Here is a 21,436-nt window from a genome sequence, read left to right as displayed (position 1 = left end):
TTAATTTAAATTATAATTAATTTCTAAAATTGAATTCTTAAAATTGATTTTTTTTTCTAAATTAAACATGCAAAATATAGAATTTAATTGGATTTCAAAATTTAATTGGATTTCACAAAATTTTGTGTTTTGTAATTCACTTGGTAGCTGACACTCGATGTTAATGGATTCTAAGCAAAAGTTTAGCAGACCTTCCAACCAAGGATGGGAAAAACTTCGCATGTACTGTGCTTTGTTAGATCTTGAAGGTACAAACGTTATTTCGTTGCTGTTATTTTCAACATCTTGTACATTTAAAATGTTCCAACTCAACCAAACAAGGATTTGGACAATTGCCATAGGTCCCTAGGAAATCACAGGCAATTTTCTTTCTGAATTTAACCCATAATCAGTGCACAGCATTCAAAGGCCTAACAACATGCCTGCATATCATTCAGAAACGCTGTACACTGACAGAATACAGATGATCAGTAGAACTCATGCCGAGGCTGTAACTGATGACAAACCATTATGTCGGAGCAGTGCCTCTGGTGAAGGTTCACGTCCACGGAATTCCACGAAAACCTGGATGCAACATCATAATATGTAAACTATGCCTAATTGAAGAAACACAGAAAAACTAAATTGCACAAGGGCAAGCCATTATGTCTGGTAAATTTTTATGAAACATAAAAATATGCAGGTTAAAACATAGCTTTTGTTGTCTGACCTCTAATGGTGCTTTTCCACCTCCAAGAGCAAGAATGGTCTCCCGGAATTTGTGCCCTGTTTCCTTGACAGCCTGCAGCAATAATAGAGCTCATTTATTTCATGCAATACTTATTTATTATGCAAATGAAAGAAGTTTTGTTTCGATGATTATGGCAGTATTAGATTCTCTGTAAACATCAAAACAAATCTTGAAGTAACATAATGAATTGCAAATCAGTATATTTATGGCAGAATTCTAATTGGGAAGTAAATCCTAAACAAAAACTTAATATCCTGTATCAAAACGTTTTTTAAGAATTCCTATGTCTATCTCAGGTTTAATGATATTCTAGAGTTGTTATTAATCAATCATCAATTAAACTTTATAACATTTCAAGTAATAATGATAACATCCCATTTTCAATGGCTATATCATGTACTCATAGTGCAATGAATATCCAATTAAATATTTTCAAGAGGTAATGCAATTCATCATAAGCAACTATAAATACAATAATCACACAATGCACATAAAGAAAGGACAAGAAACTAAAGATTAAAATCAGTAACAGGGCTGTTAAGGTCAGTCCTAGAAAGCTTTTTCTGCAAGCATACCTTGCTGTCATCCAATCCAGCATCCTCAAAAGCTGAGAAAGCATCTGCGGATAGTACCTCCGCCCACTGCCATTAAGAATCATTATTTTGGATGCAACAAACAAAAAAAAAAAAAGGGGGTTGGGGAAAGGTAGAAACGCAAGAAAATAAACTATGCCAACAATTCTTCTTCTTCTTCAAGAGGAAGAATAAACTCAAGCTGGGTTGTGTTTGCTCTAGAGAGCTAAATATTGAGTTATGCATATGATGAACCTTCGATAGTGCCTCATTTAATTATGGATGAAGCTACAGGTATTTTGGATCTAAAGAATATTATTACCTTATAACTGTAGTATCCAGCTGCATATCCACCTAACAGTCACAAAGAGAATTCAACTAATAAGGTCAAAAGGCAAGGTCACAGCTAACAAACTATAAGTTAAACTTGAGAAATTCATATAATTTCACAAGAAAGCAAACCTGCAAAAATATGGCTAAAACTACAAAGAAATCTATCTTCAGGCAGCGGCGGGATCACTTGTGTCCTCTTAGAGACCCTTTGATCAACATCATAGATGGTCTCTAACCCACCAGGTATATACCTTGTGTGCAACTCCAAGTCTACACATGCAAATCTTAACTGCATTATAACAATTGCATGTTAGTAGTATGCTGTATGCCCTAGAGTATAACTAGTAATTTGTATCTTGTAAATACTTATTCCTCTTTAATGGCGAATATCTTTTCTTTTAATTTAAATTGTTTAAATTTAATTGAAAGTATCCTTTAACAGCTTGTTAAATGTTCCACTCTTAAGGTGTTAAGAATATGAGCGACAGAATAATCTAGCACAAGTGTTATAAATTTTGGTTCACAGTCAATAATATCTCATTGAGTATGATTTATACGTATAGACTGTCACCTCTGTTTGTTTTCATGTATTAGTATGAGATATTAATAAGATGGAATGGTGAGTCTCATGCCATATAACAAATATGGTGGACACTTATAAGATAAGTAAACTGAACCAGTGACATTAAAATGATATGTACATGGAGTTTATTCTTGTCAATACGTTATCATCTAGATCATAACAGTGCATATAATCTCTTGACTTGAAATGACACGGTTAGTTTGTATATAGATGGTTTGAATTTGATACCGCTTGCACACTTGTACTGAGTTGCGGTAGTTTGCGTTTAGCTGGTCCCAAGCCCGGATAAAGGAGAAGGGTTGCGATAGGTGACAACCAGCGTAAAAATTTCGTCACACGCTATGATATGGATTCAAATGATATAAACGTTAGGGCGTCCTCTACTAACGACGCGCTACATCGGAGCCCGGGTGTAGTGAGAAATATGCAAGGGTGTAGGGCGTTCACCGAAAGCGACGCGCCATGCCGGCGCCCGGGTGTGGTGTTAAGTGAGCAAGGGTTCCCACATCATGGACGGGTGTGGATAAAGAAGTTAGTCCATAGGACAGATAGTAGAATAAATAGTGGAACAGAACACAAGATAGACATAGAAAACAATAGAAGATATCATAGAAGGAGACCAATTAGGAAGGAGCAGGATAGGAGGAGGATCAGGGTTGGTACTTGGAATGTTGGATCACTTACAGGAAAATTAATGGAGCTTGTGGATACCTTGGAAAGGAGAAGGGTGAATATTGCTGGCATTCAGGAGACTAAATGGGTAGGAAAGAAAAGTAAGAAAGTGGGTAATGCAGGGTACAAACTGTGGTTTACCAGAAAGGAGAGAAACAAGAACGGAGTGGGCATAATCATAGATAGGACATTGAAAGACGCAGTAATAACTGTGAAAAGAATAGGAGATAGAATTATACTAGTAAAACTAGCACCGGAAGGAGAAACAATAAATATAGTTAGTGCTTATACCCCACAAATAGGACTAGACAGTGAGAGTAAACAAAGGTTTTGGGAAGATATGGATGATTTAATGCAAAGCATACCGAATGAAGAGAATGTTTTCATTGGTGGAGATTTGAATGGGCATGTAGGAAATGATAGACAAGGTTATGAGAATGTTCATGGAGGTTTTAGTTTTGGCAGTCGAAATGAGGAGGGAAAAAACATCCTGGATTTTGCTATGGCATATGACCTAATACTAGCAAATACCTACTTTATAAAAAGAGTCACATTTAGTAACTTTCAAAAGTGGGCAACATAGAAGCCAAATCGACTTCCTCTTAACTAGGAAGACAAATAGAGCTCTATGCAAGGATTGCAAGGTCATTCCAAGAGAGGCTTTAACAAGTCAACATCAATTGGTGGTCTTGGATGTCAAGTTTAGGAACAATTCAAGTAAGGTCAGAAGAAATAGTGTAGCTCGAACAAAGTGGTGGGAGTTCAAAGGAGTAAAGCAAGTGAAATTCAAAAATGAGCTTCTCGAGTCCGAAGTATGAAAGCTAGATATGGAGGCCAATGATATGTGGATACAGATGGCATCAAAGATTAGAGAAGTAGCTAGAAAAGTACTTGGAGAGTCTAAAGGACATGGACCGCCCTCAAAAGAGAGATGGTGGTGGAATGAGGAAGTACAAAAAGCAGTGAAGAGAAAAAGGGAATGGTATAAGAAATTACCTACATGTGATAATAATGAGGCATATGAACAGTACAAGATAGCAAAGAAAGAGGCAAAAAAGGCAATTAGTCAAGCAAGAGCATAGGCCTTTGAAAAGTTATATGAGAAACTTGGAACTAAATAAGGGGAGAAAGATATTTATAGATTAGCAAGGAAGAGAGAAAGGAAATGTCAAGATCTCAATCAAGTTAGGTGCATTAAGGATAAAGAAAGAAAAGTGCCGATGAAAGATGAGGACATTAAAGAAAGATGGAGAAATTATTTTAATGATCTCTTTAATAATAGTCAAAATGGTAATAGCGTGAATATAGATTATAGAACAATAGAAAAGAATGTGAATTATACTAGAAGGATTAGATCTTTAGAAGTAAAGGAAGCACTTAAGAGAATGAAAGTGGGTAAAGCCTGTGGACCCGATGAAATACCAATTGAAGTGTGGAAGTATTTGGGAGATATGGGAGTGGCATGGTTAACTAAATTATTTAATAAGATTCTAAAATCAAAGAAAATGCCTGATGAATGGAGGAAGAGTATTTTAGTACTTATTTTTAAAAATAAGGGAGACATACAGAGTTGCTCAAACTATAGGGGAATTAAACTCATGAGCCATACTATGAAGTTGTGGGAGAGAGTTGTGGGAGAGAGTTGTGGAGCATCGACTACGTCATGATACTTCTATCTCTCTCAATCAATTTGGTTTCATGCCCGGTCGTTCAACTATGGAAGCGATCTTTCTCATTAGAAGCTTGATGGAGAAATATAGAGATGTGAAGAAAGATCTACACATGGTTTTTATTGATTTGGAAAAGGCTTATGATAGTGTTCCAAGAGAGGTCTTATGGAATGTGTTAGAACAAAAGAGGGTATCTATTAGTTACATACAAGTATTGAAAGATATGTATGAAGGAGCAACTACTATTGTGCGCACAGTGGGAGGGGACACAAGAGATTTTCCGATCTCAATTGGATTACACCAAGGATCAGCCATAAGCCCTTATCTTTTTACATTAGTTTTAGATGAACTGACGAAACATATACAAGAGAGTATTCCTTGGTACATGATGTTTGCGGATGATATTGTTCTGATAGATGAGACATGAGAAGGAGTCAATAGAAAGCTAGAACTTTGGAAAAGTACTCTAGAGTCAAAGGGTTTTAAGTTAAGTAGAACGAAGACAGAATACATGCATTGCAAGTTCAGTGAAGGCCAAACTGGTGATAGGGAAGGAGTTAGTTTGAATGGAGTGATACTCTCCCAAAGTAATCACTTTAAATATCTAGGCTCAGTCCTTCAAGTAGATGGGGGATGTGAGGAGGATGTTAGTCATAAGATTAAAGCCGGATGGTTGAAGTGAAGACGTGCCACGAGATTTTTATGTGATCGTAAGATTCCCAATAAATTGAAAGGAAAATTTTACCGTACAGCCATACGACCGGCTATGTTATATGGTAGTGAGTGTTGGGCACAAAAAGAGTCGTATGCATCTAAGATAAGAGTTGCAGAGATGAGAATGTTAAGGTGGATGAGTAGCCATACTAGACTAGATAAAGTCCGTAATGAGAGTATTAGAGAAAAGGTAGGAATGGTGCCAATTGAAGATAAGTTGAGAGAAGGGAGATTGAGGTGGTTTGGTCATGTGAAGCGTAGACATATGAAGGCTCTAGTTAGACAAGTAGAGCACATTAGGTTAGAGGATAGAAAGAAAAAAAGGGGTAGACCTAAATTGACTTAGATGAGAGTAGTACAATATGACCTAGAAGCATTACACATTTCTAAGGATTTAACCCAAAATCGTTCGGAGTGGAGAAAGCGAATCCATATAGCCGACCCCAAATTTTTGGGATAAAAGCTTAGTTGAGTTGAGTTGAGTTGTACATACTTGTACTGGGTACAAGTGTAAGAGCATATGTTGGTTTCGACTAGTTATATATGGAGATAAGAGTTAAGTCAAGATAGAATCCGTTGCCCTAAGTAAACAGGAATAAAATCTTATTTCTATCTAAATTATTCTTAATAAATAAATTTAATGGCCAAGACAAATAGACTTATTCAGAAAAGAGTTTTTGATGGAAAAGTCTTATTAATCAAGAATTTGAATTAAGATGAGCACATATGATTCTAAGCAATTAGGGTTTAACATAAACCATGACCTTTGCTAGGATTGGGATTATGTAACAGAAAGATTTTAGTGCATGATATGTATCATCAAAGTTCATGAGTTACGTATAAATTAATTCATCACTAGTTGGGTACTCATGGTACGCTATACTAGGTGTCAACCATGATTTATGAGAACTAAGAGTGATATGGAAATTTTACTCTAAGTATAGAATAGTTGCAATAATATTAAAGAGTTAATATTATTCTCATTGCCAATTAGTAATGAACTCAGAAAGTCACACACAATAAGAATAAAATGATTAAAGCATAATTAATTTGATTAATTAATTAAATGATTTAATTAATTAATTAAATTAATATTTTTAATTTGCAATAAGATTGCAAAATTTCTAACACGACTTGAAACTAAATTCATTAATGGAAATATTCAAGTTTATGTTTAACGTGTTTAAATATAAACTTGATAAATTAATTATAAGGTAAAAAATTTTAATTTGATTAAAATGACTTAGAAAGTCATAGAAAAGAGAAAATTAATAGTTAATTAGTATTTCATATAATACTAATTAATTAAGGTTTTAATTTCCTAAATTAACTTAACAAGTGACCAAATCAAAATGAGAAAACACGTCTAATTGGAGAAATTAGATATGGACACTTATAAAGGTGACAATGATTAGTAGTCAACCACTAATTAACCTTATGGGAATGAAATATCTCTAAGAATTAGAGATAAGAAGACAACTTTTGATTAAGTGGTTAATCTCTTCTTCTTCCATTTTTCTCTCAAGCCAAGCTTTCCACTCTTCTTTCTTGTGTTTAATTCAAGAGAAACTTGAAGTTGTCACTCTTAAATTAAAGATAGAGAAATAGTTTCTCTACAGTTCCATTAGCTTAAAACCAAGAAAAACCCTAAATTTCATGTTTGTGCAAGCTCGGTCAAGACAAGGAGAGGAAGCACAAAGAAATTTCAGTTGAGTCTTGGTGCTTTGGTCATCTTGTTCCTACAGACGGACTACAGGATCGACCTTTGGCAATCTAAGCTCCCCGGATAAGGTGTTGAATGTGATTCTAAGCCTGAATGGCTAAACTCCTTAATTTTGTCTTAATAATTTTAAGGTTTAAGTTTCCTAATAACTAATAGGTTTTTAAGCAATTGAGTGACAAGTGTTGTAACTAAAATATGTGTTTTGGCAATAATATAAAGAACTTACATGTTGCATGACACATTAGGGTTTAAATTTTAAAATTGCTAATTTTACACCGTTGGTGCTATTTTTCTTTCATGACAATGTAAGTAATTTCAAAACTTTTCATTAATTTATGGCCCTGTTTTGAAAGCTATATTCTCTTAAAATCTTCACTCATTAATATGGAAAGTTAGTAACCACATATAAATCGATATGAATGATATAAGAAATGTGTTTCTGAACTAGAAGGAAAACAATTATGTACCAACTTTCCAAAAGAAAGCTATATCCTCAAATAGATTTCAGACCTACCAACAAGTAATCAGCATAAAAAAAAAAAAGAAAAATTCCAAATAACTTACAAAAGAAAAACAAAAGCAAAACCCCATCATTTTCCACAAACCTGACGAAGACTAAGGGAACCTGCACGAAAAGTCCTTGCAGCAAGAAGCTTCAAATATACATCTTCCGGGAGAGTCTCCCCAGTTACATAGTGCTTTGCAATGCCCATCAAGGTTTCCCTGCAGCAAACACATTTAAATATATGCACATTGAATCAGTTTGAAATTACTACTTCCAACAAAGAAATCTTTGAGGAAATAACACATTCTGACCACACATGATAAAAATAATAAGTTATAGAATGCAACCTATCATTGTAAAAACAATTTCACAATAGCAAAATAAATAGAAGTGAAAGCTATAAAAAAGAATTTTTCAGTGTGGAACATTCAAATGATCTATAATCACATTGAGGTTAAATTACCTGTGATAACACCAATTTTCCATGAACTGTGAGGGCAATTCAACAGCATCCCACTCTATTCCTCGAATTCCAGCAACAAGACCCTCATCTTGCTTGGTAAGCATATGCTGAAGGGCATGACCAAATTCGTGGAAGACAGTCTCAACCTGCAAAAAAAGCAAAATCATGGCAATTTACACCACCACAGTTCCCCGATATAAATTTCTTTTCCCTAAAAGGGTAAATAACTTCTTCAATGAACAAGCAATTTATGTCAAAATTAGATTACATCATTTCACAAAAACTAAAGATTTGATGGTTATATATAATTGCTCCCTAAGATCTGTATAAGGATAGTTGTATGAAACCACTCCTTTCACATTATTAAAAGAAGAATAGAGTTCAAAAGCAGCAACAGATTAACATGAAGAAACTTTGAGCCATCATCCTAATAGTCATTTTGTATTAAGCATATTTAAATAAAGAAAACAACTAGTCTGGGTTAAACATAATGTTTAATCCACAGAATATGGTTGCCCCCTTACGTCCGTGTTTTAAAGGATTGTTGGATGTTAAACCCTACGTGTGTGTCTAGCAAATCACCCATGCCCCTAAATAAAAACCAAAGCCATTGAGCCAAGACAGATGTGCTAAGGTTACCTCCCGAAATGTCATAAGGCTTGGTTTGTCTCCAACTGGTGGTGTTTGATTGCACACCATGTGGGCAATAGGCAACCTTGGAGTAGTACCATTGCGTGACAAAACCCGACTCCGACCAACTACCTCATCCATCCATGCACCTCCTTTTTTCTCAGATGGACGAGAGTATGGATCAAAATAGAAGTATGCAATTGGACTACCAGAGGAATCCTTCACACCATAGAATCTAACATCATTATTCCAAACCTATAAAACCAGAAGCATGTATTAATAAGGTACCAGACAGTTAGATAAACTACGTTTGGCAGAAAGCAAAACAAAAATGGAGCAAATTGAAAATATTACAGGAGCTAAACCATCCGCTGGTTCAATATGAATTCCAAAAAGTATCTTTGCAAGGTTGAAAAGGCCATCCATAACCTTTGGCAATGAAAAATATGGCCGTAGTTCTTCCTGTAGAATTCAAAACAAGAAACAAGTAAGCTTTTCTCCATGAAAGACAGCACAAGTTTTGCAAAAAGTGAAGACAAGAAAGTGAAATCAGTCAGACAGGAGTTGACAAGAAAGTGAAATCAGTCAGACAGGAGTTGATACTATATTGAAATAATCATATGCATTATTGATCACATTACAGACATATGCTTGGCCCACTGATGCAGAATACACTTTCAAAGATTTTAGGAGTACTTATTTTAGGAAAAAATATAGAAAATAAGAACTTTGGTTTAATAAGAATTTTAGGTTTTTATGATTGTGTATCCTAAATAGATTAGGTTTCTAATTAAATTGGGATTCTTCAATTCCTATTTTGATTGAATTAGGGTTCTCTAATCCTAATGAGTTTAGGATTCCTAATCGTATGAATAAGACCTAGGTTTTTCATTGTTAGCAGATTGTTATGACAATTTTTATAAGCTTAATAACATCTTGAGAAGTAGTTCTCTTTTCTTCAAGGATTGGTCCTAAATTTTTTTTCTTTGTTTTTGATTTTTTTTCCCTTTGTTCAACATCAAGTTTGGCATCAGAGCCAAAATCAATCCAAATTTCTTCTGCTTCCGCAAACTCTCAAGCTTTTTCAAAATCTGTGTTCTTGCCTTCTTTATTTAAAAAAAAAATCCCAAACTTCCTTTATTAAACTTTTACCTCTAGTTTATTGTTTATCAAAAAAAAAAAAAATCTTGAAACGGAGAAGCCCAAAGAGTCGCAGCCAACCACCACCACATCATCCTGCCACCTCATCGACACCTCATCACCACATCAGCCAATCACTACCCCAACATCGTACCACCTCATCTACACGTCATCGCCACATTAGCAACTGAGCGCCACATCACTACATCATCCTACCACCTCATTACCATGTCAGCCATCCTTTGCCACATTATCAAAAATGCCACCTCATCAAACACGTGATTGCCACGTCAGCAAAAAATTGGAAGAGTCCTACCTGACTAATTTCAACATTCTGAGTCCGATTTTGGCATTCGTTTCGGCAGAAAACAACTCCAAGATGCTAAATTTTGTGTTTTCGGCGAGATACGCTTCTCTACTTGAAACTAGATTATTATTCATAAATTAGGTAGTTTTGTAAGATGTTTTAGATCCAAGAATTTACTTCATAATTTATGTTACCCATTCAACATAATTTCATTCCTTTAATTTGTCTTTTTTACTTATATTCAATCCAATCACCAATAACCTTGACATAAATCATTAAAATTGGATTTAACATTCTTATTGGCGTGTGTTTGCATTAAGTTTGTTATTTGCATTAATTTTAGTAAATTTAGTCAGCTTAGCATTCATTATGACTAAAGATAAGTACCATGCCTCTACCTCACACCCACCCCCTAATTCCACATTATATGGTTAACCTGAATTTGTTGAATTAAAAAGACAAGTGGAACAAATTGTTGAACATCTGAAAGCTACGGGCAAACCAATTGTAATGTAAGAAGGATCTATTAAGCTACACCTAGAGTCACCTCATTTTGATGAGTCTGCACCTGCTACAATTTATACACCAAGCACACAAAATGCATCGCATAGGGTTAGCAATGTAATAACAAAACAAGTGAGGTTTAATCCTATCGGTAATATGCCTTTGCACTTTGAAGAGAGGACACATATTGATTATGATGAGAATGCTCTTGATGCACCACCAATCATTCATTTTAGACAAGATCCTCATTTTGAGCATTATGATCCTCATGATAGGACCTTTGATAGAAATTACAGGCAACCTAATCCTCATGGTAAACTCTTTGATAGAGACCATAGGCAACCTCCTAGATATGCTAATAATGAAAATGTTGATATTACTAGGAAAGTCAAACTAAATGCTCCTGAATATGATGGAAAATTGGACCCTAATGCTTTCATTGATTGGTTATATGGGATAGAGCAGTATTGTGATTTTTATCACATGACTGATTTAGAACGTGTTTGTTTTGCCAAAATAAAATTCACTGGAGGCTGGAGCTACTAAGAAATTTTGGCAAAGTGTTCAACGCAACATATGGAGTGCTTGAATGAGCCTCCTATTACTCAATGGGCTATCATGAAAAGTAAGTTGAAGGAAAAATATGTACCTAGCTATTATAAGAACAATATAGCACATGAGATGATGAATCTTAAGCAATCAACCCCCAGTGTTACTGAATACATTAAAAAATTTGAGGAAACTTTAGATGTGATTTATATCGTGATTCAATTGAGAACCCTTTCCTTGTACTTCATCAGTTTATTAATAGATTGAAACTTGACATTCAAAAGGAACTCAAATTTTATTCTCCTGAAACAATAGAGGAAGCCTATCACAAGGCTTTAGAGATTGAGAGTTAATACCAATTCCCTATCTCCCATAGGTTTGCTTCATAATCAGTAAGATCATATCAACCTAAGTCTTCTCCACAGTCTGTATGTCTAAGTCAGACTAAAATTGTGCCAAAATCAGCTTTCAATCCTAAAAATAGCACAAGAAAAAGCATAGGTAAAGCAACTGTTTTTGCTAATTCTCATTCTGTTGTTGCATCTAGTGGGTCTTGAGCTAATAGCTCTTCCATAAAATCCTTTCATTGTCATGATAAAGGTCATATTGCATCTCAGTGTCTACACGGTGCACTAGCTTTAAAACAAGCATGTGAAGAGGAACATGCAAGTGAGCATAACTCATTTGATTATCAGGAAGAATTTGTAGGACCTATTGATTATTCTGGTGATGAAGATGAGCTAGATATAGATGATGAGCATGTTAATATTGTTCGCTGTGTGTTGTCGACTGTTGTTGATGATGATTGGAAACGCACTAACATCTTCCATACTTTCGTTAAAAATGGGAATAGGTCATGCAAGTTAATAATTGATTGGGGGGGGCGGGGGGGCACCATGAATGTGGTAGCTAAAAAAGCCATTGATAGAGACTTAACCTTAAGGTAGAGCCACATCCTAAACCTTTTAGGGTTGCTTGGGTAAATAATACAACTTTGCCTGTAACTTAAAGATGTCTTATTTCCATCCAAATGGGTCATTATAAAGATGAAATTTATTGTGATATTTTACCTATGGATGTTGCCCATATGCTTTTAGGTCGCCCTTGCTTTATGATCATGATGCACTTAACCATGGTAAGGACAACACCTATGTGTTTAAGTTTGATGGAAAGAAAATCATTTTGACACCTGCAAAACCTTCCCAAAAGACCTCCTCCTCTTCAAACCCAAAGCCTAAGTCTTCACTAAACGCTTAAAAGAAAATTACTATCTTGAGTAACATGGCTTTTGAAAAGGTAGGAAGGGAAAGTAAATATTGCTTAGTTATCTTAGCTAAAAAGGTCCCTTATAATTCTAAACCTGACACCTCCTCTAAGATAAAACACTTTTTAGAAGAGTTCTCTGACATTATGCCTAATGAGTTGCCTAGTGAGTTACCACCAATGAGATATATTAAGTATGCTATTGAGTTAGTTCCTAGATCACAGTTACCTAATCTTCGTCATTATAGGATGAACCCTATGGAGCAAGCTGAGTTAAATAGGCAAGTTGAAGAACTTTTGACAAAGGGCTTTTTTAGGCATAGTCTTAGCCCATGTGCTGTTCCTGCACTTTTGACACCTAAGAAAAAAGGTTCCTGGAGAATGTGTGTGGATAGTAGAGCCATAAACAAGATCACTATTAAATATAGGTTCTCAATTCATAGACTTGAGGATATGTTGGACTTGTTTGCAGGATCTTGTGTGTTCTTTAAAATTGACTTGTATAGTGGGTATCATCAAATCAAGATTAGACCAAGTGATGAGTGAAAAACTACTTTTAAAACCCAAGAAGGGTTGTATGAATTGTTAGTAATGCCTTTTGGATTGTCTAATGCACCTAGTACTTTTATGCATGTCATGAATCATGTTTTACAATCTTTCATTGGTATGTTTTTTATAGTTTATTTTGATGATATTTTGATCTACAGTAAATCTAAAGAAGATTTGAATCATCTTCAACAGGTTTTTGATACTCTTTAAGGAAGAAAAATTATATGCTAACCTTAAGAAGTGTTCTTTTATACAATCTAAAGTGCTTTTCTAAGGTTTTATTGTGTCTGCGCAAGGTATAGCAGCTGATCTGAAAAGGTAAAAGTCATTAAAGAGTGGCCTACACCTAAAACAATTTATGAGGTACATAGTTTTCATGGAAAGGCTACTTTTTATAGAAGGTTCATTGAAGGATTTAGTTCAATCATGGCTGCTATTACTGATTGTCTTAAGAAAGGTGAGTTTAATTTGACTAAAGCTACTGCTAAAGCATTTAATAATATTAAGTTGAAAATAACTGAAGCACCTGTTTTAGGGCATCCTAATTTTGATAAAGTTTTTGAAGTTGCTTGTGATGCTTCAGGTGTTGGTATTGGACGTGTATTGAGTCAAGAAAGTCATCCTATAGCATTCCTTAGTGAAAAACTCAATGAGGCTAAACAAAGATATTCCACTTATGATAGGGCGTTTTATGTTATAATCCAGTCTCTTTGTCATTGGCAATATTATTTATTGCCACAAGAGTTTGTTTTGTTTTCTGACCACTAAGCATTGAGGTATTTGAACTCACAAAAAAAATTGAATTCTAGACATGCTAGGTAGGCTGAGTTTCCTAATGAGTATTCCTTTGTTCTTAAACATTATTCTAGTGTTGATAATAAAGCAGCTGATGCACTTAGTCATATAGCAATTGTTCTTCATGAAATGAGTGCAAATGTCATTGGATTTGAAAAGATGAAAGATGATTATGATACTTATCCTGATTTTGGTCTTACTTTTCAAAAGGTGAATATAGGTAATCATCGTGATTTTGTTGATTTTGTTATTCATGATGGTTATTTATTTAAGGCCACTAGATTGTGCATTCCTCGTACTTCACCTAGAGAATTTTTAGTATGAGAATTACATGCAGGTGGCTAGTAGGACATCTTGAAAAAGATAAGACCATTGCACTTATTGAGGATAGGTTTTATGGGCCTTCATTAAAGAGAGATGTTGCTAGGATTGTCTCACAATGTCGCACTTGTCAGTTAGCTAAGGCTAAGAAATATAACACTGGTTTGTATACTCCTCTTTTTATTCTACATACCCCTTGGAAAGGTGTGAGCATGGATTTTGTTCTTGGGTTACCTAAAACAGCTCGAGGGCATGATTCTATCTTAGTAGTAGTGGATAGGTTTTCAAAAATGGCGCATTTCATTCCATGTAACAAGATATATGATACTTCACATGTGGCTGCATTGTTCTTTAGGGAAGTTGTCAAATTGCATGATTTACCTTCTTCTATAGTGTCTGATAGGGATGCTAAGTTTGTTAGTTACTTTTGGAAGACACTTTAGAAGTTGTTTGGCACAACATTGAAATTTTCTTCAGCTTTTCACCCTCAAACAGATGGTCAAACTGAAGTTGTGAATCGTAGCTTGGGTGATTTGCTTAGGTGTCTTGTAGAAGAAAAGCTAGGTAATTGGGATTTAGTTCTTTCTATTGCAGAGTTTGCCTATAACAATTCAGTAAATCGTTCCACAGGTAAAAACCCTTTTGAGATTGTTCATGGCTATTCTCCCCGTACCCCAGTTGACCTTGTTTCTCTTCGACCTGATATTCGTGTTTCACAACCTGCTGAATCTTTTGCTCAACATAGTCATGATTTGCATGCTGAGATTAGGCGAAAGATTGCTTTAAGTAATGAAAATTACAAACTTGCTGCTTATGTGCATCCTAGGAATAAAGAATTCAATGTTGATGATTATGTCATGGTTCATATTTGCCCCGAAAGCTTCCTAAAGATTCTCTAAAGAAACTTCATGCTTTAGCTATTGGCCCTTTCTCCATTTGCAAAAATTTGGATCTAATGCATATTTACTTGACTTACCTAAAGATATGAATATCAGTCCTATTTTCAATGCGGAGGACTTATTACCTTATCGAGGCACCTTTGAGCCTCCTATTTTGCCTTCTAGTGTTTCTGCAGGTCAGCTTGTGCCAAAGTCGCTATCACTTCCTCAACCTAGAGATATCAACACCGTGCTTGATGATGAGTTCGTTACTTCCTCACAAGGTGGATTTCATGGATTTCGTAGATTTCTTGTCAAGTGGCAAGGCTATCCTGATTCTGATGCTACTTGGATGACACAAGAGGAATTTCAGAGCCCAGATCCTTCTCTCTCTTGGATGCTTATTTGCAAGTCAACTCTACGGAGTCGAATTCTTTTCAACTAAGGGGGAATAATGCAAAATACACTCCTAAAGATTTTAGGAGTACTTATTTTAGGAAAAAAAATATAGAAAATAAGAATTTTAGTTTTTTATGATAGTGTATCACAAATAGATTAGGTTCCTAATTAAATTGAGATTCTTCAATTCCTAATTATGATTGAATTAGGGTTCTCTAATTCTAATGAGATTGAAATTCCTAATCCTATAAATAAGACCTAAGTTTTTCATTGTTAGCAGTTTGTTATGACCATTTCTATAAGCTTAATAATATCTTGAGAATTAGTTCTCTTTTCTTCAAGGATTGGTCCTTGATTTTTTTTTCTTTGTTTTTGATTCTTTCCCTTTGTTCTACATCACCCACACATGAATGCTAGTGCTTGTACATTCAAAACATACAAAAACACGTGCTATCATTTTCTTTCCTTGGTGCAAAGTCAAAATGAGACAGAATGAATCATTCCAAAAAAACTACAATCATATTCAATATGAGAAAAAGAACATAAATTTCACTTCAATATCCAATAGAAAGGGTAAAACCTTAGTTAAAAAAGGGAAATTCCAATCAATAGACAGGGAATGAGAAATTTCTTTTCTGACAATTTGGGAAAAAATGGACTAAATTGTGTATTCAATCCCTCCAAACAGGTCCTTTATTTGCTAAATCAGGGCCTTCTAACCTTCCTTTGAACTATAATCAGTGCATGATTATCAAAATCAATTGGCTATTTAAAAGTGCAATAAAATCCACAACTGAACCAGCAAAAAAACAAAGCATACAAGGTTGATTTACAGCAATAATGTATCATAAATAGAATAAAATCAATTCCAAGACATCAGTCAGAGAATATTGGGATAATTATCATGCACGGTCACTTAACTTTATGAGTATTTTTATAAAAATCACTGAATTTTAATATCTTTCATAGAATTCATTGAACTTCAATTTAATTTTATAAAAGTCACTATAATAGAAAATAAAAAGTTTTCATATTAACCTGTTGACCTATCAACTATTTTCCAAATAAAATTACCTAACTAGTGGTTAATGATGGAGAAAAAACGGAGAAAGGGGAGGGGTTTGATGATAAGGGGGAAGTTGGATGCGTTTTATGCATCCTATTTTCTTCTTTTTCTTTTTTAAGAAACAAATAAAATAAGATAATTTTATTTTGTAAAATAGTTGACAGGTCAACAGGTTAATTTGAAAACCTTTAATTTCTGATCACAGTGACTTTTATGAAATCAAATTGAAGTTTAGTAAATTTTATGAAGGAAATTAAAATTCAATGATTTTCATGAAAACACTCATAAAGTTAAGTGATCGCGTGTGATATTTACCTGAAAATATTATAAATCACAAAAGAAAAAAAAAATCGTAGTCAGCATACCAAATTTGCAATATGCCTTAGATAGAAATGCACTCACAAAAGAGAGAGCGAGAGAAGAGAAAACCAACCTCATTGATTTCATATCTTGACTCACGAAGCCTTTCAGCCCAAAAGTTAATATCCCAGTGACTTAAATCATTTGCTTCTATTGCATCTTGATTCTTGGCAAAAATTTTAAGGTCCTCCATATCTACAAATATAAAAGAATGATGCAGTTGTGAATGTCTCATTTCAACTAAAGGCGACTTTGCTGAGAATGTAGCGTTAAGAAAGGGAAACTTTTGGAAGTTAGAGAAAGCAGGCCATATTCAACAGTAACCTTATAAATTAGTCGAACTGTAAAATTTACATTTAGACCACATCAGGACAAGAGGAATGAAGAATAACTAGATTTTATTGATCCAAACTGTAATTTCATTTTAGAATAACGCATAGAAGATATAAATGAAATTTTCAGGACATAAGAGTGTGTGTTTGCAAATAGTCAACAAAACAATTACAGAAGGGTGAAAACTCCCTAAAGAAAATGTTTCACCTTAAGGTCAAAATTATTGGAGCTAGGTTAACAAATTATACTTAATGTTACCTTGCACTGCAGCATCCCAGGAAGCTGTGCGCAGCTTTTCTAAGAGCTCTTCTGCCTTTTGAACAGTCGCCATTTTTGTTGCCATGCTTACCTGTTACAAATACTTCAGCAAGGAATCAAAGGGTATTGTTGAGCATAATAATAAATCATACCTCAGCATAGTTGCTGTAATTGAGAAGCTTAGCCTTTTCCTGTCTAAGCTTTAATATTTGATCAATAATTGGTGTGTTATCCAGATCACCGCTTGAAGCACGAGTTACATAAGCACGGTAGACTTCTTCACGCAAAGCACGGTTATGAGCATGTTGCATGACAGACATAAAACTTGGGGCATCCAATGTAATTATCCATGGTCCATTCTCAGCAGTTGCTTCTTTGTGCCCCTGGATGATAAAAGAATAAAAAATTATTTAAAAAAACAATGGCACTCGACTTGATGAATAAAACTAAAATAAATATTAATGAATAGAGGAAAAAAAATACATATTTTCACATGTAATACCTTGGAAATTGCTGTTTGTGCAGCCAATGAAAGTGCAGTAGCAGGCAACCCTTCAATTTCTTTTTTGTCTGTAATGAGTTTTTCAAATTTCTTTGTGGCATCCAATACATTCTCCCCAAACTTTTGCGATAGCCTCTCCAGCTCCTGCAAATTAAACCATGATTAAAAAGCCATAAACAAAAATAATGTATTAGAGAAAAGGTAAGAGATGAGAATATTAAGGTGGATGAGTGGCCATACTAGACAAGACAAAATCCGTAATGAGAGCATTAGAGAAAAGTTAGGAGTGGTGCCAATTGAGGATAAGTTGAGAGAAGGGAGATTGAGGTAGTTTGGTCATGTGAAGCGCAGACATACGAAGGCTCCAGTTAGACAAGTAAAGCACATTAGGGTAGAGGATAGAAAGAAAAGAAGAGGTAGACCTAAACTGACTTGGAGGAGAGTAGCACAACATGACCTAGAAGCATTACACATTTCCGAGGATTTAACCCAAAATCGTTTAGAGGGGAGAAAGAGAATCCATATAGCCGACCCCAAATTTTTGGGTTAAAGGTTTAGTTGAGTTGAGTTGAGTTGAGTTTTAACAACAATAACAAGATATACAGGCAGATAGTACATATTAATAATTCAATTGCTAATGTTTTCTGATGAAAAAATGTCAACAAAAAAGCAAGTTAGTGGAAGAAACGATGGAAGAGGAGGAGGAGAAGGAGATAGCTCAAGGCTTTAAAATGAAAACTTGTGCTAAACGAATTCCCCCTACCACTCCATGTGAGAACATGAGTAATTGAGTATTCCTTTTCTTTAGGACTTTATCAAAGACAAACCTGTTCAATTTTGTTGAATTCTACCCTTTTATCATCTTCAAGAGCAACACCATTAAGAACTGCCTCCTTTATTTGAGCTGTGCAGACACAAATACAGAAGTAAACCGGCATGTTAAACAAGTTAAGTGTAATCTCAAATGTTTAAGCACGGCTAATTAATACAATGGAAGGACATTGTAAATGATATAACATGTACTTGAAAAGAAGTAATCCAAATGCAATATAAAATAATACATAAGCCATAATAAGTTGTAATCTAAATGTAATACAAGATGACATCTACTAACTAATTGAGTGCATTGAAGCAAAGCCAATATATCAACACGAATTCATGAAAACATCCATTCATGAAAAGCCTAAAAGCAATTTCCATGTCAAAGTGAGTTACATTTAACCATATCTCTCCTCTCCCAAACCTGTTTTTCATGCAATCTGACAAATTCCCCAAAAATTGCAAGATTTTGGCTTAATAATTAGGAGAACCAAGCTTAATATAACTCACAGCACCAATGGTAAGACATATCTAGTATCTCTGTTTGTCTGAAACTAATATCTAGCAAAAAGGATAATATGTATTCTCCTGTTTTTCTTATCCTTTGATTTTCATCATTATAAGGGCCAAATAATAAAAGGTTAACCTTTCACTATTATAAATAAGCCAAATCCGACTAAATAAAGCTCGGTTATTTAATACGCTTGAAGGTAATTCCAAGCATTGGCCATGAATTCAATACCAATGTCCTTCTCCCTTTAAAAAAGAATAGAGCAAATTTGAAAATTAAATCTCAGAGCCTGAGTTGATGGATGGGATTTAATGGATCAACTTATTTAATACCTAAACATGAGAGAAACCTGAGTCACTGTAATTGATATGCAGTTCAGATACAAGTATGCACAAACCAAGAAGCATGGCAACCCAAATATGCAGCACAACCCAGCAAAAATACTTTCTTTTTTTAATTTTGCAGGGCAAGATCGACTATGCCAAGCCTATCCATTCAATATTAAAGCAATGACCAGTGGACAATCCTGCGACCAACTAGTCTAAGAAAATCCAACCAAAATCAGTGACATGAAGATTGGGGGAAATTTCAGAAAGAAATACAAGATTCAAATTCTAAAACCAACAATAGAACTACAAGAAATAATTTTTAAGGATTTAAGTGGAACCAAAATGGAGAAAAGGATAACCATTTTAGATGATACAAGAAGTTTTATGATACTTACATTCCACTATACGTTTCTGAGCATTACTTAGTGACTGCCATTGGGAAGATTCTTGGATAGCCTTAAATGCATTGTAAATTGGTTTACTTTGCCCCAACTTAAGCTGAAACTTGACCTTTTCGGGCTGCAGAAAAAACTCAAGGCTATAAGCACTAGAAACAGGATACAGGCATATATTTAACTTCACTGAAGAGTTATTTTTTCTTTACATATATTGCACCAGTTTTCCTTCTAGTCCTGACATAGATAAGAATTACCGATGTAGTGCGCATAGATGAGGTGCTTTGCCAGAATAACAGTGTCTGCAAGAGAATGAAATGCGATATATAAAAATTTACCTGAACTTCTTCAATTGCATCGCGGAGATCAGGTGTATCCTTAACAGACTTAAGATGATTGATGACCCCCCAAACAATATTCAACTGATCTACAATCTTTTCCAATGGCTCCACCAACTTTGGCCATGATGGTTCCACTGTTCTCTCCAATTCCTCCAAATCACTCTCCTATAAAGCACCACTCATTCATACACAACATCAACATCAAAGACAAAAGAAACCATTCTTAAATTCCAGAAAACCAATATTAAAAAAAATAATAATAATAATCTTCCCAGCGCTCGAATGGGAAAGAAAAAATCAGAACACACGGATTAAATAGAAAAAGAAAGTAGGCAATCGAATAATCGACAGTCATATCTTATTAAAAACTGCTTCAGTCCCACTTATCAAACAATCAATTATTGAAATAGTAAATTAAAAAATAGAAAAACAAGAATGCATGCCCAGAACCAAAAACACAACAAGAGATCATAATCATTCAAAAAAGACTGGACTTCCAACAAATCCAGACACCAAACAAGCAAAACAGAACAAACCTAGTAACCAAAACACAACAAAAGATCAAAGCAACATACAAGCTTCTTTAGCAGGGCACGTATCCCAGGTCGAACATGTTCAGCCTCAACAACATCGAAGGGAGGGAACTCATAATCCTGCGTGAGAGGATTGGAACGGAGAGTCTCATCAGGAGCAGCCATTGAAGGAGGTGAGAGTGAAGAATAACAAGGAGAGGAAGAGTGAAGAAAGACACAGAAAGCAGTGGATTTGTGGAGAGAATGGAGGCAGAAGGAAAAAGAAGAGGACAAGGGAGGGCAATGATGGGATTTGAGGAATTTTTTGGGGCCAAAATGGCAACAAGGAGAGAGTTTATGGTTGGTTGGATTGAACGGAAGAGAGAAAGAAACGTATCGCCATGAGCATGTAAAGAGAGTGACCAAGAGTTCTCTTTGGAACGTGCAGTTTTGTTGTCATTTTCTCTTTTGGGGTTCTTGTCGGCTGAATTTTGTCGTTTTGCCCTTTTAAAAATATCTTGGGTATATGTCAACTTTGGAGCATAGTTAAAAAGAAAGCCAAATTAAAACTTTTCAATTTTATCACAATTGTGGCGTGAAATTAAAGTTCAAAAAATTAACGATAAATTATTTTATTTATTATTAATTATCATCAATAATTATATTAAAATATTATTAACATTTCATAGTATTATTTAAACAGGTGTCAA

General features: G+C 34.7%; 1 protein-coding gene across 1 annotated transcript; it reads right to left on the bottom strand.

Annotated features, from left to right (window-relative positions):
• Nucleotides 1-242: 242 nt before the first annotated feature.
• On the bottom strand, nt 243-21,176 carry LOC110645236 (probable cytosolic oligopeptidase A; the record flags this gene model as incomplete). The annotated part of the gene is made up of 17 exons (XM_021798314.2): nt 243-564; nt 710-781; nt 1,306-1,371; nt 1,625-1,656; nt 1,765-1,924; nt 7,603-7,720; nt 7,966-8,111; nt 8,605-8,850; nt 8,950-9,057; nt 16,800-16,921; nt 17,318-17,408; nt 17,470-17,700; nt 17,820-17,963; nt 18,647-18,723; nt 19,874-19,997; nt 20,212-20,379; nt 20,790-21,176. Coding segments are annotated over 17 exons (2,379 nt in total), but the record flags the coding sequence as incomplete, so codon positions are not given.
• Between the last annotated feature and the right edge of the window lie 260 nt (nt 21,177-21,436).

Source organism: Hevea brasiliensis, chromosome 10 (assembly GCF_030052815.1).
Source record: "Hevea brasiliensis isolate MT/VB/25A 57/8 chromosome 10, ASM3005281v1, whole genome shotgun sequence".
NCBI classification, from domain to species: domain Eukaryota; kingdom Viridiplantae; phylum Streptophyta; class Magnoliopsida; order Malpighiales; family Euphorbiaceae; genus Hevea; species Hevea brasiliensis.
This window is presented reverse-complemented; position numbering and strand designations above follow the sequence as displayed.